The sequence below is a fragment of the Rhineura floridana genome, chromosome 15 (genome assembly GCF_030035675.1).
Source record: "Rhineura floridana isolate rRhiFlo1 chromosome 15, rRhiFlo1.hap2, whole genome shotgun sequence".
Lineage (NCBI taxonomy): Eukaryota > Metazoa > Chordata > Lepidosauria > Squamata > Rhineuridae > Rhineura > Rhineura floridana.
Window position 1 is genome coordinate 31,651,576 of NC_084494.1, and position 13,857 is coordinate 31,665,432.

At 46.9% G+C, this 13,857-nt stretch overlaps 1 protein-coding gene across 1 annotated transcript in view; it reads left to right on the forward strand.

Annotated features, from left to right (window-relative positions):
- The first annotated feature begins 9,499 nt into the window (after positions 1–9,499).
- Positions 9,500–13,857, forward strand: part of TMEM145 (transmembrane protein 145) — a 30,350-nt gene continuing 25,992 nt past the window's right edge. Inside the window, exon 1 of the mRNA XM_061596815.1 lies at positions 9,500–9,661. Within this exon, the coding sequence (XP_061452799.1) occupies positions 9,500–9,661 (162 nt within the window). The remainder of the gene's footprint in view (positions 9,662–13,857) is intronic.

The window sequence follows — 13,857 nt, forward strand, 5'->3', positions numbered from 1 at the left end:
ATGCTCTATCGTATCCTCGCAAATACCCTCAAAGTCTTCCCTTGTTAGTTACTGAACTACAGCAGATATATAAATGAATTGTTGCTGTATAGTAGATAAGAACTACTACAGAGAAATCACCACTGATAAAGGGTGCAAGCAAGGAGCAAAGCAAGCAATGTGTTCATTTGGCTTTTTTTTACTTTTACTTTTTTGTGTGGGTGTCTGATGGGGAATTTGCATAGGTGGAAAATCTGCTTTTCAAAAAACCCTACAAAAATCTTATCACTTATCTCGAGCTTTTGTTTACTTCAAGGAACTTCTAGAAACTAAATATAGACTATCTGCGCTAAATCAGGACTCAAGAGTGAAGAAACTTCTTTAGCCTGAGGCTGGGGTCACACTGGTCGCTTCAAAAGCAGCCAGAATGGTTTTTCTGGCTGCTTTTTAAAGTGACACAGCCCTCTGCTGGCCACACACCCCTTCTCCACAGCTGACTCCAGACCTTTCAGGTCAGCCCACAACAAAACGGGCCAATCACTGTCTCTGCTTGAGCCTGCAGCAAAGCATTTCCATTGGCCACACCTGGAAGACAAAGAGGTTGATCTATCAATCAGTTGTGAAACCTCCCTGGAGCTGAATTTTTTAAAAAACAACCAAACATTGGAGCTGATCTGACAAGGTTTTGAGAGTAAAAAGGGGTGGCTTTTGACTAGTGCTGTGTGCCCCCATTTTGAGACAAGAGAGGTAGAGACACACTGGAACCAGCACAACAGTATTTATTTATTTAAAATATTTCTATCCCGCCCTTCTACCCTATAATAGGGCACTCAGGGTGGCTTACAAAAATAAAATCAAACATGAACATAATAAAATTGTAAACAGTAAAATCACAAAAACATTAAAATTAATTAAAATACATAAAATACAATTAAAATACATAAAATATTATATATATATATACATACACACACACACACACACACACAAAGACAGTATTGAAAGCAACAAACAGAACTTCACTCAAGCTTGCTCTGGATCACTATAAGGATTCCGTTAATCACCTAAAAATATATATGAACGTAATTGTGATTAACCAAACAGAGGTTTTTATTGTATTAACAAAACGTTTCGGCTTCCGCCTTCATCAGCTGCTAACATACAAATGCTGTTACCAAGGCGGCAGTAATAGAGCTTTGAGGATGGAATGCTCAGAGGGGCTTCATTTGCAGAAGCTAAGTAGTGGTGGTACTGTCATCCAGGTTCAGGCCATGTGGTGCCAATGTGTCCAGAGAGTAAATCCAAAAGTTCTCCCTTTTAGTCAGTGCTGCAGGATCTGCTGGCATCTCTATCGCTGTAATGGATAGACATATATATAGGGACTGGTACTAAAGGGACTACAAAGGTAAAATTTAACGTAGAAGGCATAAAATCAGTGTCAGTAAATGTGTTTCTACCCTGAAAGTTGCATTCCTTTGACAGCAACCTTCTGGGGCTGCATGGCAGTGGCAGTGGGAAGACAGGGGCAAAAGTGGATGAGGCACCAGATGTGACTTTTGCCCTTGCACAGTAGAAACATTTTAATGATGCACAAGCCAGAGGTTTCTATGTGCACACACACCACTCACCATCCTTTTTCTAGGGAAGCAAGGAGCATTATCACAGTCCGATGACACATTTCAGCCAGGAAAAAATGCCAGAGGAGAATGTGGAGCAAGGCCAGTGGAAGACATGGCTTGCAGAGAGGAACTGTGGGCTGAGAGAGTCTCAAGGGCTAGATAGAGAGCCTGGAGGGCCAGAGGTTCCCACCCTTGCGCTAAATCAACTCTTCCCAATTCTCCCTGTGGGTAGTAGTGGGTAGTAGTCCAAAATGTAATGGTACTACAAGCTCCACCCACCACAACTCCTCCTATCTACTTTGCCAGACTCCACCCTGGGAAGCCCCTTCCTGTCAGCCATGATAGCTAAGTGGAGCTTCCATGTTTAGAGGTAGTATACCCTTGAATATTGAATACAAGCTGTTGCAGACAAACAAGACAATGTGGCTGCCATCAAGATTCCCAGATGCATTTGACTGTCCACTATCAGAAACAGAAGCCTGGGCTCAAGGGAGGCAAGTAGTCACTTGGAGACATGGGGTGGTACTCAACTAGCTTTTTGCACTAGTGCTAGAGTTATCACTAGCACAACAGGGTTCCTTCCTCCTCCCCCTGCATGTGCCCCATGCCATCCCTAAATCTGCTCTGGAGGGTTGAGGGAACCCCCAGAACAGATTTGGGGTAGCACCAGGGGAGGGGAAGGGGAGAGCACTCAGTTGCACAAGGAAAAATCCTTGTGCTGACAGAACAATCTACTTAGCGCTACACTGAATACAACCCAAGGTCACAAACTGCACATGGCACAGGCAGTGTCTGAGCCCCAAACACCAAGTGCAGTCACCTGCCTCATATCCGCTGGTGCGATCTCTGTTTTTGCAGTAGACAAAGAGATCTGTGACTTTCTCAATCTAAGTTGCCTTGCCCAAATGGGAGGAGCCATAGCTTAGAGGTAGAACATTGGATCTGTGTGCCGAGGGCTCCAGGTTCAGTCCCCGGCAGCTTCATGTATTAGGCAGAGCTTGGAAAAGTTACTTTCTTGAACTACAACTCCTATCAGCCCAATCCAGTGGCCAAACTGGCTGGGGCTGATGGGAGTTGTAGTTCAAAAAAGTAACTTTCCCAAGCTCTGGTATTAGGTGAGATCCCATTGATACTAGACTAGATTTCTACTGGCTGGGGCTGATGGGAGTAACTGTCCAAAACCTCTGCAGGGCACCAAGTTGGAGAAGACCAGAGTAGGACACAGGAACATAGGAAGGTGTTGATGGTGGCGGTTCTTGCGTGACACAGCATAAGTTACGTTGGAGTTAAGTTGAGCAAGAAACTTCTCAGATGCATTAAATCAGGTTAAGAGTCTTTATTAAGACATTAGGGCCAACAGGCTTAAGAGTAAATACATGTCGAGTTTCTCCAGTCACCCCCCCCTGTCTAGTACATGTCTCTCCAAAGGTAAACACAGAAGACAACCTCTCAGTTCAGAGGCAATATGCAGAAGACACAACTTACAGACTCTGTTAGAACTTTCCCAGTTGCTATCTCACGTTACCATGACAACGGCTGGCCTTGGAGTGTCTGCTCTCAAGCCAGCAAAGACATAACAGTGTTACATCTCCAAACTTGCAGGCTTTATGGAAAACTACTAGAGACAGTAATGCCTATGGGTCAACAGCCCAACATATCTCCTTTATTCCCATCAAGACTGCAAAATACACATGAAGTTTAGCAATACATCTCCACAATACATTGGAATACAGTAATACATTACATTGCATCATACATTTCCAGTTTATAGTTCAGTACATTGCAGTACATTTCAGAACATCTCTGTACATTTAGCTAAAACTTTATTCAATCAAATTTCGGCTGTACACATGTCAAATACAATGTCTCAGGATCCAATTCAACTTGTTTATGCATACCTGGGCTGGTAATTACCCCCACAGTAAATCTTTCAGGCGGTTTTCCTATGTTTGATCTTGTAGAACATCTTAAAGGCACTAGGGCTTCTGCTCTCTCTGCCCCCCCCCATTTGTGCTTGTGCTTGGCACAGCGTGCCCAGGATCTTCCATTTCCTCAGCCTTACGTTTCTTCGATCTTCGTTTCCCACAAATGAGTTCATTTAACGCATCCCTAAGAGGAATTTGTGTGCCTTCCACTTTTATGTCAAGATCTGGTTTAAATGTTTGTGCTTGTGTTTGTGCTTGTGTGTCACTTGACCCTGTGAGAATGACTGTTTGCCTTTGATCCCAAGGCTTCTCTGCAACTTTAATGCTTCTGCTCAGGATTAATTGCTGTGTTTCTGGACACCAAACTCTGAAATATGCATTCTGTTGTGCTCTAGGTGCACGTTTGCCACATCTCTTACCCTGTGGCTTGTAAACTCGGCTGCGATGCACTCTTTCAGGCATCAGCCTGACTGCATTACATGAATACTGTGGCTGTGAGCTTTTAACAGCTGTCTTCTTACAGCTCTGACCATCATTCTCTTTCCGCCTCATTAAACTTAAGGTATCAGCACACTTCACACCCATGGACATTCTAAACTGCCCCTGTGTCATGAATCCCTGGCAGACAATGTTGCCTCTTCTCTGCACAAAACATTTTCCTCTGTCAAACAAGACTGAAAATTGACAACTCACCAGTTTTCTGACTGATAATACGTTATGAGCCAATTCTGGAACAAACAAACAATCTGAAAATATTCCAAGTTTATCAAATCTCACCAGTCCTCAAGCCTCCACATTCTTCTGTGATCCATCCGCAAGTAAAACAAAGTCCTGCACATCTTCTGAATTGTAAAACAAACTCCTGTCTGTGATTAATATATGGCTCGCACCGCTGTCAAGAAACCAGTTAACAGGTCCTAAATCTTGAGACTTCTGTTTACAAACAATGTTCACACTTCCCTGATTCCAGCCTCCGTCCCTGGAGTTTCGCTTGACTGCACAGTCTCTCTGGAGATGCCCACGAGCTCCGCAACCGTAACAAGCCTTTAGCTCCTGCTTGCTCCCGGCTGCCTCCTTCGGCACGGCACTTTTCGCCTCCTTTCTCCGCTGCCATTCCTGGGTCAGCTTTTCTTCAATAAATTCAACGTTCAGGCCTCCATCAGGCATGGCTTCGATTCCCATAACAAAATTATTCCAAGTCCCATCGAGTGAAGCCAGGATCAAATAGGTCTTCTGAAGGACAGAGTGTTCCATGCCTCGATCCTGCAACTCAGCAAATAGGCACCTGAATTCCATGAGATGCTCACTCATTTTGCACTCACCCGTGAAGCGCATCTGGTACAGCTTCCTTGCCAAACACAACTTAGATCCCACGGTCTGTTGCACATGAATGCCTTCCAACCGGTCCCACATCTGTTTGGCGTTTGTAACATCTCTCACGTGTAGAAGTTGAGAGTCTGATAGAGCCAGAATAATAAAAGCTTGAACTCTCTCGTCATTCCTAGTCCAAGCCGCTGTAAGGGGTGCAGGGGGTGTACCTTCAATAGCTTCCCATAAATCTTCCTTTACTAGGAAAGTACGCATCCTTGGCTTCCAACTGCCATAATTCTTTTCATTAAGTCGTTCCATCGGCAAGCCTCCAGACATGTTTACAGCAGCCATCCTGCTCACCTCTGTCTGGCACAATCAATCAAGCTGCCCTCTCTGGAACTCCGTCTGCCGTTCAGACCAGCCACTTACTCCTGTGTAATGTGCTGTGGATCTGGGCCCATAACCCTGTTGATGTTGGCAGTTCTTGCGTGACACAGCATGTTACGTTGGAGTTAAGTTGAGCAAGAAACTTCTCAGATTATCCCGAGTCAGACCGTTGGTACATCTAGCTCTGTATTGTCTATACTGACTGGCAGCAACTCTCCAGGATTTCAGAAAGGGTTCTCTCCCAGCCCTACCTGCAGATGCCGGGGATTGAAGCTGGGACTTTCTGCATGCAAAGCAGATTCTCTACCACTGAGCTACAGCCCTTCCCTAACTAGATGGACTGATGGTCTAAAGCAGAATAAGGCAACGTCAAGTGTTCCAGATCTCAGAATGCAGGGCAGAGGTGGAACCTGAGCCCTGAACACTAAACCTAATGACCACTTCTTTGCTCCCACGTTTGCTGGCATGCCAAGCTCTGAGGGCTCCTCCAGGCATCCTGTGTATTGAGCATTCATCTTAATATGCTTGCACAAAGCTTACATGCAGATTTTTTTTATTGAGCATTCATTCTGATTTGTTGGTAGGGAGGTTAGATGACAATGAACATTCGCCTTGATTTCCTTGCATGGTGCTTACACAGCTTCTCATTACTTATTTGTTCATCCCACACTTGCTAATGCATTTCCCCATCGCTTCCCTGACAAGGGGAAAAAAAGTATGTTGCTTTCTTAAAAGTGGATTTGTTGTGCTATGGCAACAAAGCATTTTAAACCGTTTGAATTGCACAAAACTCAATTTTCTGGTATGCTCTTGTTTGAATCTATCCTGCAAAATAGTGGCAGTCTGGAAGTGCCCTTAATCATGGTTCCTTATACCCATCTGCCCAGAATTCCCATGCTGCACCTCCAGCTGAAACAGGTAGGACTTTGAGAATAAAAGCAGAACATTTAAATCAGGAGAGGGGAACCTCCAGCCCACCTAGGGGTCCAACTTGTCCCATGAGGCCTTATTCCCCAAACACCACACCTACCTGCCCATCAGGTGACATCACTTGTGATGTCATCTTGATGGGCAGAAGGGCTGGGTTATATCTTGTGTTGGCTGCCTACTCTTGTTCCCAGTAGAGAACAGGAATGCACAAGCAAACTGAGCAGGATCTGACCCCCCCACCCCCACTCATAAGTGAACAAAGAGCACAGCCAACCTGAGCAGGATTTAACTCCTGCTCACAGGATTTAGATCCTGCTGATGCAAACCTTCTAGTGTGTGGAACTGCCTGTGAAAATGGAGAGGGGGGACTTTGTGATGTTCCTATATATTAGTGTATATATGGTAAGTGCTGGTTGTTTAGAGTATACATGGTAAGTAGTGAAAGAGGAGGGAGAGTGAATGGGCAATAGAATGCTTGATGATTGGCTGAATGTTTAAAATGGCTGACAGTATAAATGAAAGGATGACAGGTAAATCTGGGTGAATGTGAGGTGGTAAATTGTGGAATAGGGGGGAGAAGAGAAAGAGTGGATTGCTTGGTGGGGTTTAGAGAGTTGTTTACCAGGAGGGAGGTGGAGCTCGGATTAGTACTGAGTAAAACCATATGCTTATGTGCCTTAAGAAGAAATCTTGTTAATCTTGTTAGCTTTGTTATCTGTAATAAATACTTAATTTGGTTTACCAAAGGCCTGATCCTTGGCTGGGGTTTCACAGACCAGAAGGGAGGGTAAGGTAATGACCAAGGCTGAAGGGGGAACTGTAACAAATGGTGGCAGCGGTGAAGAGAATAACAATACCAGTATTCAGAGTCTCTGGGAATACTAGTATTGGGACGTTACTGGTGGTTGCCTAGCAGGGGGATCTGTTGAGATCTGTGCTAGAGCGGATAGGTAAACCATAAGAGAGTGTGGTCCGGACTGGTGGAGTCCCTGGTGGTGCCCAGAGACAGGCAGTAACCACGAGCAGGTAGGAACCTGACAGGGAGAGCCAGGGAAGGACGCATCATAGACTTCCTTTTAGCAGCCCCTTGCAAAGTGCTTTGAAGTCTCAACTTTGGGCCTTCAAAGCACCTTGCACCTGATGTCATTGTGATGTCAGGTGATTGACAGGTGAGCAGCCCCATCCATCTGTCAAATTTGTCCCATGAGGTTGATCGTGACAAACATCTAGCCCATGCAGCCAAAAAGGTTCCCCACACCTGATTTAATAGATAACAGGCTAGCCAGGCAACCACTACAGTGAAGCATTCTGTCTCCTTCCCTATCCTGTCCCTTTTTCACAATCATTGAACAACAGTACAAGTGCTTCTTATGCTACTGCAGCACTCTGGCTTCATTGTTAGATACATGCCAGCTCAGAAATGAACCTTGCATAAACCTTTTGTGCACCATTCCATTAAGCTTGCCCCACCTCTGCAAATCTCACCCCCCCCATTATTTATTCACATCTTTAGGTCCTGCACATGCAAAGTAATGCACACTATGATTTATTTGTTGGTTTAGGATGCACATTGATTTCAATGGTGGTGTAATATTGCACACTGTGCTCTGCATCTCAAGCTGTCAGTGCTCACCCCTGAATCCTTCCTAAAAACAATTCTCCTATGTGTCATCTGCTGTGGGGGTGCAAAGAGGGTTCAGTTGGCAGCTGTTTTGGCTATATCAACAGGATAAAAAAGCCACTATTCTTGCCAGGGGGTGGGCAAGAGAATAAGGGAAGTAGTGCTTTCTGGGCCTACCTCAGCTGACATGAGAGTGTGAAGATTTGAGGATGTGGTGAGGAAAGAAGTGTGGCAATGTGGTATGTATGTGTGGGTATGTGCATGTGCCCCAAGGTTGCCAAAAATATATTGGCCAGAGGTTTTTCTTTCTTTGTGGAGAGTTGTCAGAAGGCTGTCCATTCCCCCTCCCCCACATTTAACTGCTTTTAAAGAAAAACCTGTGTACACACACCATACATTTAAAATACCTGGCTTCCCCCTAAGAATTCTGAGAACTCTAGTATACGGAGCTACAATTCCCAGCGTGCTTAATAAACTACAGCTCCCAGGATTCTTTTGGGGAAGTCATGTGCTTTAAGTGTGCTTTTAATGCATGGCGTGTGTGCAGCCTTTGACTAGGGTGACTAATAGACCACTTTTGTGATGGGCTCCACCCCTAGACCTGTCCCATATCCTGCTGGAATCTTCTGATTTTGCTATATTTTTAGTCTAACCAAATGATGTACAATCAGCAGTGTGATGGCAAATTCAGAAGTGCAGGGTCCCTTCATGATAGTCACAGCCATACCCCTTTTTTTTTTGCTTGCTCTACTTCACACTCAAAAGTGTTCTTGCCTGGCTGGAGGGTGTCCTTGAATGCATCATGCTTGCCGGGATAGAAGACAGAGAGAGATGTGGAGGTAGGAACTTTGCTCTACAAAGGGAAATTTTAAATTCATTGCTGCACTCACTTTTGCCTCTGGTCCTGTCCACCACTGGCAAGTGGCCCTCAGAAGGTTGCTGAGAAGGGAATGCGGCCCTTGGCCTTAAAAAAAAACATTCTTCACCCCTTCTCTTGACTCTAGACTCCAGTGGGATAGAATGTTGGGAACAGCTGCTGAAAGGGATGGGGGGAGAACAACTCCCAACCAAACTCATTTGTCTGTCTACCCCTGTGAACAGCCATCCCGTTCATTCCATTATGCCAGAAGCCTCTGCTGTGCCTTACTGTGAAATCAAAGGAAGCTCAAAGTACATCACAGCACTCAAGTGTTCCCCCCCTTTTTAGTTATTTTTAATATGTACTTCTGAGCTACCCTGAGCATCGTCTTTACAATGGAAGGATGGTGATATAAAATATGGATGCGCCTGGACTGTTAACATACAACCTACTCCAAACCTACAAGTCCCTGTCCCGAGGACCGTACAGTCTAAACTTGGTGGACGGAAAGGTCGCCTGAAAGCAGTTTGTGAGCTAGCATCCCAACGATCAGGGACGACCCTGCCCTGCCTCTTTTGCAGTTTTGAACGTCCCCGATTTCCTCCCCAGTGCAGACGAAATTGGCCGCAGGAAGTAGTGCATCCTATCACCACCACCCCCGCCTCAAATAGCGGGGTGGCTTTTAAAATAATAATAACCCCATCCTTTACACAGCGCCTCCATCTCTTGCAAAGGGGAGACAAGTCCCAAATGCCCAGGATTTGGGAGTAGAAGAAGGAAGGGATGCCTATATGTATATTTGGTGTTGCGCTCGTGTCTCTTTAAACGGGGGCGCGCAGGCAGCTGAGCCCGGCTGCTGGCGCCGGCCATGGGCTTGAGGATGGAGCTGTCCCTGCCTCTGCGGCGGCTCCCCGGCGCTTGGAGCTTCCTCGCCGCCCTCCAGGTCGTGCCATTCCTCCTGCTGCTGCTGCTGCAGGCGCCCGGGTCCTGCCGGGGCAAGTACGTGAAAGGGAACATCAGCACCAAGGAGGTGAGGGCGCATCTTGTTGGGCTGGGGACGCGGGAGGGGGCGGGGGGAAGCGCGCTGTGCCGTCTTGGGTCTTGCAGAACCGAACCGGGCCGCCCCCCTCTCGGGCCCACAAGACGCAGGCCGCCGGTGGCTCCTTCGCCTCGACCACTTCCTTCCTTCTTTCCCTCCCCTCTCCAACCCCCCCGTGCGCTCTCGCTTACGATGCGCCTTATGCGGTACCGGAGCTGGCGCTGGCTGTGGCGGGGCATTGCTGCGGTCGGAGACCAAATGGGACCCCCCCCCTCGCCCGTTCTTCCAGCGCAGGAGCCTCCTTCCTGATTCTCGCCCCTTCCGGATGGGACAACCTCGGAGGTCTCGGTTTGGTCGAGGATCATACATTCTCCCACCCCCGATTTTATTCCCCCGCCCCCATGATGGGCTTCGGACATGGCGAGGTGGTTGCCAAGCCTGCTTCCCTTATGCCTTGACGGGGGGGAGTGAGACTATTTCAGGATGTAGCTGAAATTTGGGATGGAGTTGGGGGTTCCAACTGCCTTCCCCCGCCCCCCAAAAAACGACATAGAAAGCTGCCTTATATCCATAGCTCATTGGTCCATCTAGCTCAGTATTGTCTGCACTGACTGGCAGCAGCTCTCCAGGGTTTCCAGCAGGGGACACTCCCAGCCCTACCTGGAGATTGAACCTGGGACCTTCTGCATGCCAAACAGATGCTCTACCACTGAGCTAGTGTCCTTCCCCGGGGCCCTTCTTAAAGGAGGGAGAAAGACTCAATGAAATGCATTTGTTTGTCTACCCCAGTGAATGGCCATCCCTTCAATTCATTATTCCAGAAGCCTCTGTTATGCCTTTATGTGAAATCAAAGGATGCTCAAAGTACATCACTGGTTAAATAAAGAGTTAAATCCCTTGTTCAAGCTCATCTGGGGATTTTTGATCTGGCTGGAAGGATTGAGGAAAGGGTGCTGGAAGCCTTCTCTTCATTGGTGTGTGAAAACGGAGTCTGATGGTCATAACCCCAAATCCTGCACAGCAAGCACTTTCAGAAACCCACCCATCCCCAGCGTCTAAGGCCGAGGCTTCGTTTGGGATGCATTTCATGATGCTAACATGTTCGCACTCTTGGGCTTCTCCACCAGGCCGGTCTTTTAGAACACAGACTCAAGGCCACGTAAGAGGTCACTTGCCCGGTAGCACATGGTGACCAGCCTTGCGGTTCACAGTTCAGCTGGTAAAAGCAGAGTGGAGTGGGTGGGTGACGGGTGTTTCCATCTCCGATTCAACGCATGCTTATGTGTGGAATGAAAATGAGGAGGAGGGATGGATGTGACAATGACAGCGAGTTATTTTGGATGAACTAATCCAATGTTAGTGGAAGAGGCCGTGGCTCAGTGGGAGAGCATCTGCTTGGCATGCAGAAGGTCCCAGGTTCAATCCCCGACATCTCCAGGTAGGGCTGAGAATGTGCCCAATCAGAGACCTTGGACAGCCGCTGCCAGTCAGTGTAGACCATTATGTGCTAGATGGACCAATGGTCTGACTCAGTACGCAGCAGCTTGCTTATGTTGCTAAGTATTTGGTGTTGTGCCTCTTTGCTGTGTGGGAAAGTGTGATTATGGGCACTTCCAGGCTGCTGCTATTTTCTGGGCGGGATTCATTCACATACCAGCAAATTCAGGTTGTGCAGTTTTAGTTGACTGGGAGGTCTTGCGCAACAAACCCACTTCCCCAAAGGATCAGACTTTTTGCGAAAAGGAAAGTGTAGGGAAATGCCCTGGAAAGCATGGAGTATCACTTGGTTTGACATCTCATCTAACCTCCCTGCAAACAGATCAGAATGAATGCTCGTTAAATAGTCGATGTCATCTAATCTCCCTGCAAACAAATCAGGCTGACTGCTCAATAAACTGGTCGCCTGGATGCACCCTACATAACGGAAACAAACAACTTTTGGAGGGATAGCCATGATGTGATTCTCTTGTGCAATAAATAGCAAAGAGTCTCAGGGCACCTAAATGCCTAATAGATTGATTGTGGCATAATCTTTCACGGACTGGAGTCCACTTCATCAGGCTGCATGAAATGCATCAGTCAAACACACACACCTACACAGTCTAGAAAAAAAGGGGAGGAATGGGGCCCAGGCACAGTCTGTGACAATATCGTAGGAAGCCATGATCTTGCCCTGATACTTCACATAAACTAAGCCACAATAAGCATTAGCCTCTTTCTGTATATTTACAACCAGTGATGCAGTGTTACTGCTGTTGTCAATGATCACTTTACTTATCTTACAGCTTTATATAATATTGTCACAGACTGTCCATCTTACACTTCATTGTCATGTGGCATTTCCTCCCACCTCCCCCCCGTTCCCATATCTAAATATACAACATGCATCTGATGAAGTGGACTCTAGATCAGGAAAGCTTACTCTACAATAAATTTGCTAGTATTTAAGGTGCCACAAGATTTGGGGGCAGGTTAGGGCATAGAAAGGGCAGGTGGGTGGGCTAAGGGTGTTTTGCATTGGGAACAGGGGGACTACTCTCAACCCTCAGAGCCTCCTGAATGTCACTACTTGCTCAGGTGCCCTCTCTGAATACATCAGCAGCACCTCCCCATTTGCCTTTTGTACACCCTCGGGGCTGTTGTGAAGACTGGGCCCAGACGGAGAGGGCAAGTGAATAAATGGGCAATGGGGACATCACTCAGGAAGGAGATGGCTCTGCTTGGCCCCTCCAAAACCCAGAGCTGGCATTGTGTAAGAACTTTGCCAGGAACAAAAAAAGGAAAACCAACAATCTGACCCCACCCTGAGGACAGAAGTGTTCATTTCTAGGTTTGCGGCCTAGAAATAGCCCCAGAGATGAGAAAACTTCTAAAAAATATTTGAAACACCGGAATATCCCTTATATAGAGTCAGGCCATTCGCCCTTTTAAGTCAGTACTGTCTGCTAGCAAATAGGGTTTCAGACAGGAGCCCTACCTGGGGATGCCGGAGATGGATTTATTTATTTTTTTATTAGATTTATATCCCGCCCATCCTCCCAGTAGGAGCCCACTGCATGCAAAACAGATGCTCTGCTACTGCGCCGCAGGCTTTCCCACAACTTTTCCAGGGGGCCTGTTATCGTTGCCTGTCTGCAGGATGTGAGCCAGCAGGCCGCACCGACATTTTTGGGAGGCGGTGTTCCCCAAGCTTTTTATTGGGGGGCTGGGGCGGAGGGAGACTCAAGCCCTCGCAGGGCCACCGGCAACTGCATGAGGCGAAGGACACTGCATGAAATCCAGGGAGTGGGCCTGAATAGGAACCCCCCCCTCTGCCTTTTGTATTCTCCCCCCTGCATTTGCCCCAATTCTCAGATCTTGCTTGTTTCCTCCGCCTTCTTCAGCCTCGGGTACGGTTTCCGTGGAAACCTTGAGCATGGGTTGTTGCCATGGGAACACAAGGGGATTTTAAGGGGAAGGAGGTAGGCCTGAGAGTCGGACAGAGGAGAAAGAGGGGGGAGAAAAGAGGCTTGTTTCCTTAGATATCCATTTCCCAGAGAGCTCTGGAGTCCCTCATCTGACAATAGTTACATATATATTTCTAGACCTAGCAGACATGTCAACATACTGTACAATCTGCCCTTTGTACATCCCAAGTCCTTTGATCAGTCAAACATATCTTTCTTGCCCTCATCCTAAACCTGAATTATTTCCAACCAACCCCCCGCCAGGAAGCCTGAGTCCTCCCCCTTCTCTCTCAACTTAGTCTAGTTGTGGCTGTTGGCTAGTTGCTGTGGGGATGCCATTGACCCAGGAAACTGCAACATGGTGACTTGATATCTTTGGTGTCAGGTGGCTGAGAAGTAACAGTTAACTGCATTTTGGTGTGCTGTTGAGCAATGTAGTGGGAAGAGGATGAACACAGTTCCTTGGGAGAAAAGATAGCCCAATGGTTAGTTCATGGATGTCCACACTTCATTCCAGCATGAAACTCGAACAAACTTTAGGTTCTTCCTTCGCATTTACAACCAGCAAGGCAGATTAGAATTTGTACCATAAGGAATCTGAAAAAATGCTGGCAAGGAGGAATAGGATCTGAGCTTTTTAGGACTCTTTATCTGATTATGAGTATGAGCTCTGTCATATATTTGCCTTTGGGGGGATGCTCCAGGCAATCAAAGCTTAGGGTTTATGACCCAGGAAACTAA